General features: G+C 39.2%; 1 protein-coding gene across 31 annotated transcripts in view; it reads right to left on the bottom strand.

Annotated features, from left to right (window-relative positions):
* Positions 1 to 50: 50 nt before the first annotated feature.
* The window catches only part of LOC136426633 (microtubule-actin cross-linking factor 1-like), a 172,450-nt gene continuing 159,679 nt past the window's right edge, over positions 51 to 12,821 (bottom strand). For 24 of the 31 annotated variants that reach the window (XM_066415311.1, XM_066415313.1, XM_066415333.1 and 21 more), the window contains 11 exons: positions 10,718 to 10,750; positions 9,411 to 9,528; positions 8,896 to 8,931; positions 8,210 to 8,367; positions 7,795 to 7,861; positions 6,425 to 6,469; positions 4,560 to 4,817; positions 3,828 to 3,860; positions 3,441 to 3,510; positions 2,657 to 2,770; positions 51 to 1,848 (listed from right to left, as the gene is read on the bottom strand). In XM_066415311.1, coding sequence (XP_066271408.1) covers positions 1,548 to 1,848; positions 2,657 to 2,770; positions 3,441 to 3,510; positions 3,828 to 3,860; positions 4,560 to 4,817; positions 6,425 to 6,469; positions 7,795 to 7,861; positions 8,210 to 8,367; positions 8,896 to 8,931; positions 9,411 to 9,528; positions 10,718 to 10,750 — 1,233 coding nt within the window. In that variant the 3' untranslated portion in view covers positions 51 to 1,547. The remainder of the gene's footprint in view (positions 1,849 to 2,656; positions 2,771 to 3,440; positions 3,511 to 3,827; positions 3,861 to 4,559; positions 4,818 to 6,424; positions 6,470 to 7,794; positions 7,862 to 8,209; positions 8,368 to 8,895; positions 8,932 to 9,410; positions 9,529 to 10,717; positions 10,751 to 12,821) is intronic. The other 7 variants (XM_066415328.1, XM_066415316.1, XM_066415320.1 and 4 more) reach the window with 7 other exon arrangements.

Here is a 12,821-nt window from a genome sequence, read left to right as displayed (position 1 = left end):
TACTGGCACTTAATAGTCTGTGACGAAGTATGACCAGAGTGACACATATCAAGTGTTGGGCTGCTTTTTATTTTGTTTTCTGCATCGGTTGGCAAAAATTTGCCTTCCCTCTGTACACTTCTCTCCGCTGAGCGAGATTGACAGGAAGAAATGCAAGGCATCATAACCGTATCCTCGACTCCAACTACATATACTTTCCTCAACTTCAATCATTTTACAGAATTGACAATAATCAACGACAAAAATACCATTTTCTAAACAATAATGGGGAACAAACAGTGCAATTTTTCAAACATGTACAGATAACAAACTCTATGTATAAACACCAGATGTCATGTGTACGAGGCCTTCTACAGAATAAGCATTAAAACTTCAATGGCAGCGATATAGTATGGCCACACGGTTCTACATTTTGTACAATGTGTCTCAAAATGATTAAAACCTAGATGAGAGTTAACTCCTGTTTCCAACAACAGATTCCTGTTGTCTTTGTTATAATTTGTATTCGTAAAACATATTTTTCACATTTTTGTCATAAGCAAGACTTGGTATTTTGTAAGCTTATTCTAATTGCTTTTTTACTGCTTCAACAAACTGGCTTCACATCATTAGATCTGTCTTCAAAACAGGATCAACTTGACATATGCTGAGGGACAACCGGTATATGACTATAGGCAGTCAGTTTGAGCAATTCTGCTGGTTCAAAGCTTCAGGCTATTTATATATGTGGCATTGGAACTTGATCAAGCAATGCCATGTCACTGTTGTTTTCCCCATTCCCCAAAGTTATACCAATCTCCAATCAACATTGTTTAATAACCAAGTAATATTGTAACCTACATGTATATCGTCTTCTGTTTCTACACCAAACCATGAGAGAAATTGTGATTAGCTATGCTTGGTAACATGGTTAACAGAATACAATGGTTCCATAAACAACGGTCTCTTACTTCAAAGATTACATTCATCAATTATATTTATACTACATGGCCTCAAAGCTGCAACACAAAAAAATATACTGAAACATTCATTGGACAAGTAGATGTTGTCTATTTAAGTAATCTTTAATGCTTACAGGTCAAATAGAATCAACTTTAAATCACCACATTTAAATAATCTGTTTATCTTGGTATTGGGCTCAAATCAAAATATTAAATTATGATACAGTCACAGACCAGCAAATATTACAGTTCAAAGAACAACAAAATCATTCATAAATATGAGTAAAGCTATTTTCTACAGAGATTTCAAAGGAACTTTGGTATGTTGCATACCACATAAGGCTAAATTGTACTAACAACACGGTGGTCTAACGTTACACATATAAAACTTGTTTGCAACATCTTAAATCTGCACTCAACATCTTATTCCTTTTACAAATCTTGCACAAAATGGTGCGAATCTTCTTGGTGCACAACCGTTACTGATGAGTTTTACAATGCCTTGCATTTGTCATGAAACATTGCTGTGCTGTTCTACCAACTATGAGACCTAGGCGGCGCTGTTTACACATCCAACGTCATGAAGAACAGCTCTACAAGCGACTATCACCTCTTTTTGGTGGGAATTTTACTACCGGGAGATTTGCCCTTGCTATCGGTGGAGGATTCGGAGATTGTACGCCCTCTGGCGGGTATTCTGGACGGCGGGGACGTGAGGTTCTGAGGGCTGGTTGCCGTATGGCGTGGAATTCCTGACGATGATGATGATGGGCTGAGCCCGGTTGATCGGGGGATCCCAGACGGTGGGGACAGTGCAGACTGGGGACTGGTGATGTTGGGACGGGGGATTCCCGAACCGGGACTCGTTATCGACTTTGGAGGAGAGCCGGCAGACCCCGACGTTTTCCTGCAGAATACATTATAACCAAGAAGGGAAATAACAGATTTAGGGTTTCGAAAATCTCTAGGGGGTTAGAAAGGAGAAGGTTTCCTACACAGGGAATGGGGGGGGGGGGGGGGGGATTCAAGTGTTCAGTCCGAAAAGGGTTGGTACTGCAATGTGTAGAGGTACTGTTGTCATGTGGTCTGTTCACATGTGTACTGTTGTCGTTCAAATGCTGTTGAAATGTGTGTTATAGCCAGGTGTACTGTAGTCATTTATTCTAGGTGTATGGTACATACATTGAGTAGCTGTGGTTTTTTTAGTGCATACTTGTAGTGCTTTACTTTGTGTAGAGTTGTATGCTTGCCTAATGCATTTTGTAACCTTTACAATGTGAAAGAGTGCAAAACTAGTGTAATTGTTCGTACATGTATATATTGTTCTTACAACATCTGACCATGTCCAGTGGTGCCTTGTATCAGTTGGCGACTCTACCTTGCATACAAATCTTTTTGTCATCTCCAAGTTTTAGCTACCACATCATTGTTTGAGTGCAGTCATTTCTCCTTATTTCATTCTGACAGTGCATACTGTAAACAAGTATCTTCCTTGTATATCATAACAGATTTCTTTATTTCATATGTGATATGATATGATGTACATTAGATATTACCAATGTTGCCACATACCCATAATTCAAGAAGAAATTCTCTTTGGATTAAGTGGCTCCATAACTGCATAAGGAACTGTGGTCTGATGTTTTAAGAACTACACATTGGAGTGCAGGTTATCGTGTTGGTGTAGCTGATCGAACAAACGTTTCATAGCCTACCGATCCCGGGTCCTAGTCGCAATAATCCGTGGCGAACTAGAACCAAAACCTAATTTGGGGCTAGGTTTAGGGCTAGCCCGAGGCTTAGCACCACCATTCACATGCACAGAATTTCTGCAAGAAGTCCATGCAAAATAAAGAAGAAGAAATGTTATCAACACGCCATGCAGGAAAAGAAACAACTGTTGTCACATTGACCACTTTGAACAAAAACACACCAGCAAGTCAAGAAATGTTTACAGCAACACCAGTTAGTTTCAAAACGCACATGCAAAAATTCACATCATGAAAGTAAATATCTAACAAAATTCACAGCAAAATCATTAATAACACTCCAAACGTAAGTTTCAAACAGAAAGATGAAGTTTTAGTCAAAACTTCAAACATGGTGAAGTGATGAAACTGCTATATCATTACAGCAGCTTAATCTTCCTGTTATCACCAAACAATTAATGGAAAGAAGGAGACTTAAGATACATGAACGACTCACTATTAAAAGTATTATCAAAAGGGCCATTTACAATTCAATTCACAATATGCTTGGGTTAGTTGATGAACAAAAATTCAACTCTGTGTAAAGTAGACACAAGTTAATCTTGAACAGGATAGTAAAATGCAGAAGCATTGTGATGTCCTTTTACTTGGTGTATAAACCATGGAGATAATGCTGGCATCAATCAAGCATCAATACAGTAGAAGTCCATACAGACACGCTTTTGTTCTGCAGTAAGATCATCATAGTTGATATGATAGCACCAATGCGGTTGAACAGAGCATGGCATACCTTGGTGGAGTTGCCTCTGATGTAGGGGAAGTGAAGGAGGTGATCTTGCTGGGAGGAGATTTCAAATCTCCTGCAAAAGGGAAGCAACAAAAAAAGGTGTAAGCTTGGCACTCACAGTTTCAAACAAAAAACGAACGCAAAAAAAGAGCTGGAGATAATGATAACAACAATACAAGGCAGGGCTGGATTGTTGCCAAGACGACTTGTCCAGATTGTTCATGGGACAATAAGAGCAAATAGTAATACCCTGATCCCATAAACAGAAATGCCAGCTTCATTTAGATGTATTGATATTCAACAACAGTAGATTTCTAAGTGATGTCCATTAACACAAACAGAGTGGTAATGCCCAAATCCACAATGAAGCATGACTGTGAGGTCACGAACCTTCACCTATGGGCTCCAAGGGTTGGCCATTGCCTGCCAGTAACCATGGTTACAACAAACAAACAAGAAACAAACAAACATGGCAACAGAAGGAGGTAAGAAGGAGAAAATGCAAGAAGATAGAAAGAAGACAAACTATTAAGTTAGCATTTGGCGGAGTGGAAAAGTTTGGCTAGACCAGACATCTTTACACAACATTCATGAAATATTTGATAAATTCCTTTCTACTGAAGACTTGATAAGCTTTACAGGAAACTTAGCTGGTTGATAGATAACTACATGTACATCACAACATTTAATCAATTTTTAACATCAGGTTACATCAGGTTATTTTAATCACCAGTCCTGTTGTATGTTCAAAGAATTATGAATAACTGTTTAAAATGTCAAGTTTTAGAATGATTTCATTTTCTGTCTTTTCTTTAAATCTGTTTCAATGATAAAATTTTGTCTGGTCTAGTTCAATGTTACATAACATGAAAGGAAGGAAAAGAAACATGATGACAGAGAAACTACACAGACTGAAAAGTGCTGATCATTCCAGTATGAACGTTATTAGAAAGAACACATATTTGGTAATCGAGGAAAGAACTGAAAAGAGATTAGAAAGCATGTCATAAAACCAACTAAGGGAAGTAATTTTACCAACTGAAGGCAAATAATAATTTGCAGAAGGTTGATCAGTCTAATCTATGATGGCTGATCCTTAACATGTCATGAGCATATCCTCACCAGTGGGTGTGGTCCTTCCCGTGGGCGTTGTCCTTCCCGTTCTTCTCGGTATCCGTGACGACGACCCTCTCCCTGGTCCCTGCCGCTGTAGCGGGGAGAATTCGCTCCCCTCAGGAATACTGCTGGCGTCCCAGTCTGATCCGGTGGGGCTGCTGGCACGGCTGGAACCTCGACTGCTCGGGCGGGAGCTCGGACGTGAGCTGGGCCGCGAACTTGGCCGACTGCTGGCACGACTTCCCGGCCGACTCCCTGTTCTCGCTGTGAGAGATAGCAAGCATTACTACTAGCCTCCACCAGAGAGGTGTAACCTTAGAGTTCACTGTTTCAACAAGGATGCCATTTTTTTCAGACATGCTAGTTATGAAACATTTCTTGTGAAAAATCGAGGTGAGCTACATTTACTTGTGTTGAATGAAAGTATCAAACTTCATCATTTCTTGTACAACTTCCGAGAAATGTCTTGACTCAATAGAAGAACGGGCAATATTTCTAATTTGTGGAAATGCGCTTAAAAGTCTGTAATGGCATCCCATGTCTACCAGTTACGTTTCTAACAAAATCAAAAATTATTGAACCACAAAATGAACATTCTATGGCAGATGAAGGATGTAAATTATCAATTTGTACATGCATTGCTTCTAGCATGCATTGCTGTCTGCTACTCTTTATATTAAGGCACTTTGTATTTATCATTAGATAGCTTTGACACCCTTAAGCCATTAAGCATAAAACACCAGATGTCTGTTGGGAATATTATTTGTAACACTCTTCATGGATTGCAGGCATTTGCAGCTCTCTTTGGGAGGTTTGGCTTGTGTTAAAAAATTGGCACAGAATGACAATGCTGATGCCTTGTGCTGACACACTTTTGTCTGATATTTTCAATCAGTGTCTAATTGTTAGAGAGAGAGCGAGCTGTTCAACCCATGGAGACTGAAACAAAGAAATGACTTTTAACACACTCTGGTCTGAGGTGTCATTTTGCAACACAACATATTTTATGGACATGGCATACAAGCTAGAAGATGTCCATGCAAAAGTTGCAAACAAAGACATAGTCTGCACTAAAATCTAGCGATACATGCAATGTGGTGCATGTTTCCGTCTAAAACTGAATTCTATAAGGTTGATACATTTGTAATCAAAATTGGTAGAAATTGATCATAATTTTACCTAGAGTAGACTTCAAGTTAGTTCAACTTTTGTACAAATTAGTGCTAAAAATCAGATTTAGACAATTGTGTATTTGGTACATGTATACAAATATCAAATCTGGCTGGACAAGCATCTATGCACCACTGAAATAAAAATGATGAAGCATTAGCAATGGCCTTATAGTCTATTGCCATGCAAAGCATAAAGTTACAAAAAAACCTTTCAGTCTCTTGATTTCTTCTAGTAAGAGTTAGAGAGCAAGAAAGAAGAAGTTATACAGGGAGAAAGAGAGAGAGAGAGAAAGATAGAGTTAGACAGAGAGGACCTATAGCTAGCCAGAGATAAACAGGGTTGGTACAGCCATCTTTAAATTGAAGAGGTATCAGGACTAGAAATCAGAAATTTCCTCACCCATTGAAACAAATCAATAATACTGACAGGAAGGGTTACGAAAAAAGTTGTGTACTAACTGACGTCTTAAAACCATTTTTTCCTAGCTGTCCACAAATACATCATAACAAATGGAAGCATTGCTGACGCTGTCAAAACTGCTGACCACAATTCTTACTACTACAAAATTTTAAAAACATCCAAATGGAGGTCCATCAAGTTTGTTGAATGAAAGACAGTTCTTTTTAATAAATTCTCGAAGGCTGTAACAACCGTGTGATAAGTAGGACTGGAGGCATGCCAAGTATAGTGCCATTTACCGGGGGTGGGGGGATTATAGAAGGAGCCTTGGTAAGATCCGGAGGCTGAGAGGGAAGAAGAGGAGACACAAGAGATGAGCGCAGTGAGATGCTAATGACCGACACGGCGAGAGACTGTGACTCGTGAAGAGACTGCCAACTCCTGGGCAAAAACTGTTGGTCCAGAAGTCTGTACAAAAAGCAGTCTGTACAAAAAGCTACATATGTGCTCCTAATGTCACAAAAACTACTGTTACAGTACTAGGAAAATATGGTGATTTTCACTCTACTGTAGGAGGCAGTGGCAAAAAAAGACGTTGCCTAAAATACATGTAACTATGTAGTTCTACCTGGGTATCCATTCCATACTCTTTTTTTTTCTGGAACACAAGGGCAAAATGGGAAATATTCAGCTGAATCTGATGGTAAAATGGAAATCTAGGCCAGTACCAACCATTTCTTGATTCTTGGACTTAAATGTTGTGACTATAAAAGGATCCTCTTATGATTGGTGGAGGTTGACAACACACAAATACAATGTGTGATTAATAAACGTTTGATTGATTGACTGCATACTTCACTTGAAAACAACTATAATACACTTAATTTTGTCATTAATACACAAAATGTCAAAGTACCAAGAGAAAGGATTGATCTGGCCTAGGTACTAGGTACATGAACTGTAATGATATCTATCAAACTACAGGTACATGTAAATGTCATGTAATCCTTGAAGTGTTGATGACATGGATTCATCAGCTTGATTCCTTCTGAATGTTCAGGTTTGTATGCAAGATGAAATCAGCATGGGCTTTTATAGGTAAGGAACACACTTACAGGAAAAGGAATGAATTTTTGTTGGGTTGTGCATGTGCATCGTCATTATCCCAAAATTGCAAGTACTAAATATCTTTGTCCATGTCATTACATATTTGTATGTACCAAACAAAGCACCATTGATGTTCATAACCTCTAGCTCAAAGAACATTGTACACCTATAAAGAAGACCCTAGTAACTACATACCTTAATGTCTTAACCTAAAGATGTTCTTTATAAACAACCTTCGTAGATATCACAAGTGTTTCTATAACAGGTACATCTAATTTGATCGGAAATGTATCAGCTGTAAAATCTTTACAAATATATACAAAGTAATAATATACCAGTTGAATCTACACCGAAGACATTCATCGATGATTGTTTAAAACATAATCATCATTTCATCTGACATAAAAACAAGCAGCTTAACATGTTTAATATGAACCTTATGTGAAAATCATACAAGAAAACCACAAATCATATTGAATACTCTAGTCTATATTCATGTATTTGACAGCAATTATTAGGTAGGTATTGAGGCTTAAAGCAACATGACAGTTCCCATACGTACTTGGCAGGGGTAGCCTGCTAGCAGGCTCCTTGGGTCTCGTCGAGTCTATGGTGTCCGTTCCACGTTTCTATAACATAAGAAAATATGTTAGGTATTTGTACATGCCCACAGTTTACATGTAATGTATGTTGAAAAATATTTGGGAGGATGGTTCCCAAATGCTGTACTACGACAGGAATACATCTGCAATCATGGTGCTGACTGTATATTTAGAATATGTTTTTTCCTTACTCAAAATTGTTATAGACAATTTTTTCCTCCTCATCATCTTTCTCTCAACAGTTCTAGTCCCATCCCATCTACCCCTTCCCACCCAACCCTCCTCCCTACCACCACTCCTTCTTCACTATATGCACTCCCTCTCCCTACGTACCCTACCCTCATCCCCTTTCCCCTCCCCACCCCGTCTCCCTACCCTGGGGATGGGTCCTGTGGAGGCACTTGATCCGCTGGAATGGGTGGGGGAGGTGTTGGCACTCATGGGCCGACGTGGAAGGAAGGTGGCCATTGATTGGCTAACCCCGTCCGCCAGGATGAATCTCTCTCGTAACTCCACATTGGTCCTGCCTTTCGCTGAAAACAACAAACAGAACTAATATTAACAACTGTCTTCATTTGCTTACAAAGTTCATCTTCGAACTTTGAGACAAATGAATTTCATCCTGATCAGGTTATGTTCTTTCTGAATCAATTACATCAATCTCAAATAAAAATTTTTTCTTTCAGTTTTTGTCACTTGTGCAATGTTAGTTTTTGAATTTGTCAGCAGAAGTATCAACATCCCTTATGATTGCAAAACAAAAGAAAATTATAATACATACATATTTGTTTCAGCCAAAGTGATGCATAGAAGCTCTCAATTTTTGCAGTGTGTAAAGCAAATTAACACAAAAAAATTCAAAGAAATGAAAACAATTTGTATTTTTAACATGTAGGCCAAGGAAGCTTTTTAGATGCAACAATTTTACATACATGCCAGACAAACACATAAAGCCTTTTACTTTCCGTCAAACAATAATTGCAATACAGACAGGCTTGCTGTTGATTGGTTGCCGACAAAATACTCAATCCATTTTCAAAGGAGGTGACCTCTGACCTCACCTTCTTCATACCATTGAAAAGTGGGTCTCCGCAGTCCTATATTAACAGTAACACATCAGGTCATGCACAGAACTGGGAAATTTGAAAATTTGCTGGTATTTTCCTTTAAACTGAAACAATTCAACTCCAACCACATTAAAGCAAGACCTGATCATTGCTAAATATATAATGTATCAGCACTACCTTAGTTACCTGAAATCGGTTCTGTAACTTTGGGAACAGCACAAAACTGCATCGTACATGTATATTTCAACCCCCCATAAAGTATGTCACCTTCAGATAATCAAAATGGCCCTTTACACAAGTCAGTGAGTTAATAGGTTAGTCAAGACATAAATAAATATATAGACAAACATGTTATGCCACATTCAACAACTATTGCAGAAAGCCATTATGGCATAATGTCTGATATACAGGTGGTAGTACATGTCAGCCATGTTAGTATAACCTAAGCATTGTTATGAGCAAAAAATGACAGGGGCTACAATTTGTCTTCACGGAAATCAATTGCATACCTCTGCAGGGGTCGTTTTTGACGAGGAATTCGTCGAGCGCCATCCAGCCACCGCCCACACGAACCATCACCGTGCTGCGGAGGATACGGACCAGCCGCAACCGCTGCGTGTCCCCGAACTGCGAGAGAACAAACACGAAGATGTAAACGTACAGCAAAGGGTTACTCCCTAAATCTTACTCAGACAGTACTAGCCTGAGTACCATTTTCTGTATCTCCGTAGTGACTGCTGGCTCAATGCTTTTCGCTTGCTAAACACGGAGCTAACTCAGTACTGCAAGTCACAGATAAACATTCATAGTACCTTTCTGTTGCTAGCTGCACAAATTAAGGAACTACATTTTGCCTTTTCGGTCTGTAAAGTGCAGATGGTATACACTTCAGTGCAGAAGGTATGACAACAGGTTGGGAAGGGATATTTTTGTCCCTTGGGTTTCAATGGTGACTCTGAGTTCACATGGTGAAAGAGAAAAGAAGTTGCTGGCCCTGCTACAGCCAGACCTAAATTGCTTTTTCAAACCCTGATTTACCGCATGTCTCTTGAAGCTGGTTAAAGTTAAAATCCTTAGCATGCATTATCAATGGTTAAATAATAACATGTTGAATGTAGTTTCATTTTTTGGGGCTATAATTGTTAGCTAACATTACACCTTCTGCTGGAGTATTCATTTCTACCGACTACTATATACTTAAAGCGATCTAGAATAAGGAGAATATCATGCAATCTCCTTGCTGCAAGAAAACACATGCATTATAGAGTGATTAAAAATCACTACAAATAGAGAAGATTAATTCAGTTTTTTATGCAAAGTCTATATATGTGAGAACAGCATGCCACTTGTTAGTTGGAGCACTCACTCTACATGTGTACATACATCTATGACCACATGCAAGGTTATCCTGAAACTACAAAGAAAGGATGACATTCCTGGGAATCAAGGGGTATGGATGGGTCTCCCTTTGGAAAATAGGAAAAAAGAATGACATTCAAACTGGCCCCAAATACAGTGCACACCTTTGTGGCTCAGCCCATAGCAGATCTGTTGCAACCGTTCAATCACATTTTCCTCACGGAATTGAGTTTGATCACTTTTTATTTGAATATTTGCTTGTAGATTGTTTTGTTTGAAATTGAAGATGCATAAATCAGTTCTGCTATGTTCTAAAGCAAGGGAAGCAGGCAGGCCAGGAGTCTCAGCCAAGAAAAGGTGGGGGAAAACACACAACAGAAGACTAACAACACCACTGCAAACCAAAGGCATTGCAGGCAGGGGGTTGAGGTGCACCCCATGTACCCGATGGCTCTACCTTGATGTATGTATATGGAGTCCATCTGCCGGCCTGGAGAGGGTCGTGGTGCATGGGGGAGAGAGAGGTGCAGAATATGATGGTACTGTGGTTATGGGGTGAGCTCACAAGTTACTAGAACCCTGGGACCAGAGGCATTCTTCTCACTGTACCTGTCCTGTCAACTTCCTATTGCTAGTCAAGATACAATGTACCGTGCCATTTCCAGAAAATATATGTAGCTACAGCATCACACATAATCTTCTCCCTGCTGCCTAAGCCAGTAACCAAATTGAGCAGAAAAATTGGACATATAAGTCCACTCAAGCAGGGGGAGGTTTAAACTTTTTAGCAGTTTTGAGATTTACAATTCAGTTTGTACACTTCTGATACTAATTATTATTGCAACATGAGGGTGACAGAAAAGTGCTGTCATGGAAACTGAACGGCTGAAAAATAGTGCTGAGATTGTCATGGCAACAGAAAACATTGTGTTGATGTTTTGGAAATGAAATGTTATCTACAGTTATAACTGTTCTACATTTGCAGGTTACAAAACTCTGATGTCATGCTGTGTCTTAAGAAGGAATGAAGTTTAACTTTAAGGTACAGCTAGAATCATGGCTCTGAAACCAAGGTAAAAGGCTTTAACACACGGCTGATTTTGTCCCCTTCTCTCAATGGATCAAACTTTGAAAGTATTTTCTTTAATGGTTCAAAAGTGCCAAAATGTCTGGTAAAGATGACGTGTGGACAGCTTGAGTTTAGCCTTGTCAATGAAACCTGCATTTTTGGATAGGTCTGAGTATGCAGTGAAAAGAAGTTTCTGTAAACTACCTGGTCATTGTAAGAGCACAACACACTGTTTAGCAGCATTGATGTGAATAAAAATGGTGAGATCTTAATACTGAAAATAATAATTTTTGATGACTTAACCATGAACTGAACTGAGTCTTATTTTAGTAACTTTCACAACAAAAGCTAATGAATCTGAAGGAAGAGTTCACATTTTGCCTTTGAGAAAAAGGGACTTGTATAAACCATCATGCTGGCATTAGACCCAAGACTTTGCATGGTTCCTCTGCAAAAGATGTTAAATACACAGTGCATGTTAAACATGGTAAAAAGCTGTACCGAACATGTTACATGGGAACAATAACCCTAGTGAACAGGTGGTCGGTGACTAGTGCTGTGTACCTAAACACCAGACCTAAACTGGACTTGTAAAAACGTTTAGGTTCAAGTCCCAAAAAAACCTAAACGTCGAGAACCAAGTCCGGACTTGCAAAAAACATCTCTTGCTTATATTATCCCTTTTGTTCTACAACGTTCAATAGACCGAGAAATCTGTGTTTCAAGCACATATACATGTATGCCCTGGGTTCAGGTCCGGACTTTGAACCTGAACGCCTGGACTTGAATCTGGACGTTCAGGTACGCAGCACTATCTGTGACGATAGGAAGGTGACATGTACGTTGTGCAGATCTGTGTTAATGTTACTGTTGGGTTACCGTGGATACACTAGAGCCAGACTGAGAGGACTGACTGCTGACAACAGAAGGCTGAAAAGGCCAGAGAGGAGGGATGAGCATGTGGCAGATGCTACGGAGAAGACTTGGGGGAATTTTGGAACATTTCGTTCTGCAACAGGGAAGCTACATGTCACACTGCAACACCTATACTTATGGATGCAGTGTTGTTGATGAATAAATGTCTCCAATACTTTCGCCACACTGCATATTGGTCGCAACACATTTTCCTAACATTTCAACAAGTAGGGATTTTTAAAACATTTCCCTCTGTAACAAGGAAGCTACATGTTCACCTGTTGCAGATGCTGCAACACATACTTAGGAATGCAGTGTAGTTGATAAAATAAATTTCTTCAACACTTTGGCCACACTGTATATTGTTTGTGGCACATTTTCCTAATGTTTCCACAACAGTGCAGATTGGGTCTTCCAACCTTTAAGACAAACTGCATTTTGTTACACAAATACAAACTTTAAGGTATGCTTCAATATGGCATTTGAAATGAATTTTTTTCTCCATGGCTTCTTAACAATTTCTCAAGTTATCTGCCATGCACAACACAAGGAATTTCAATTATAAACACTTCTGGAG

This window comes from Branchiostoma lanceolatum, chromosome 2, assembly GCF_035083965.1.
Source record: "Branchiostoma lanceolatum isolate klBraLanc5 chromosome 2, klBraLanc5.hap2, whole genome shotgun sequence".
Classification (NCBI taxonomy): Eukaryota; Metazoa; Chordata; class Leptocardii; order Amphioxiformes; family Branchiostomatidae; genus Branchiostoma; species Branchiostoma lanceolatum.
This window is presented reverse-complemented; position numbering and strand designations above follow the sequence as displayed.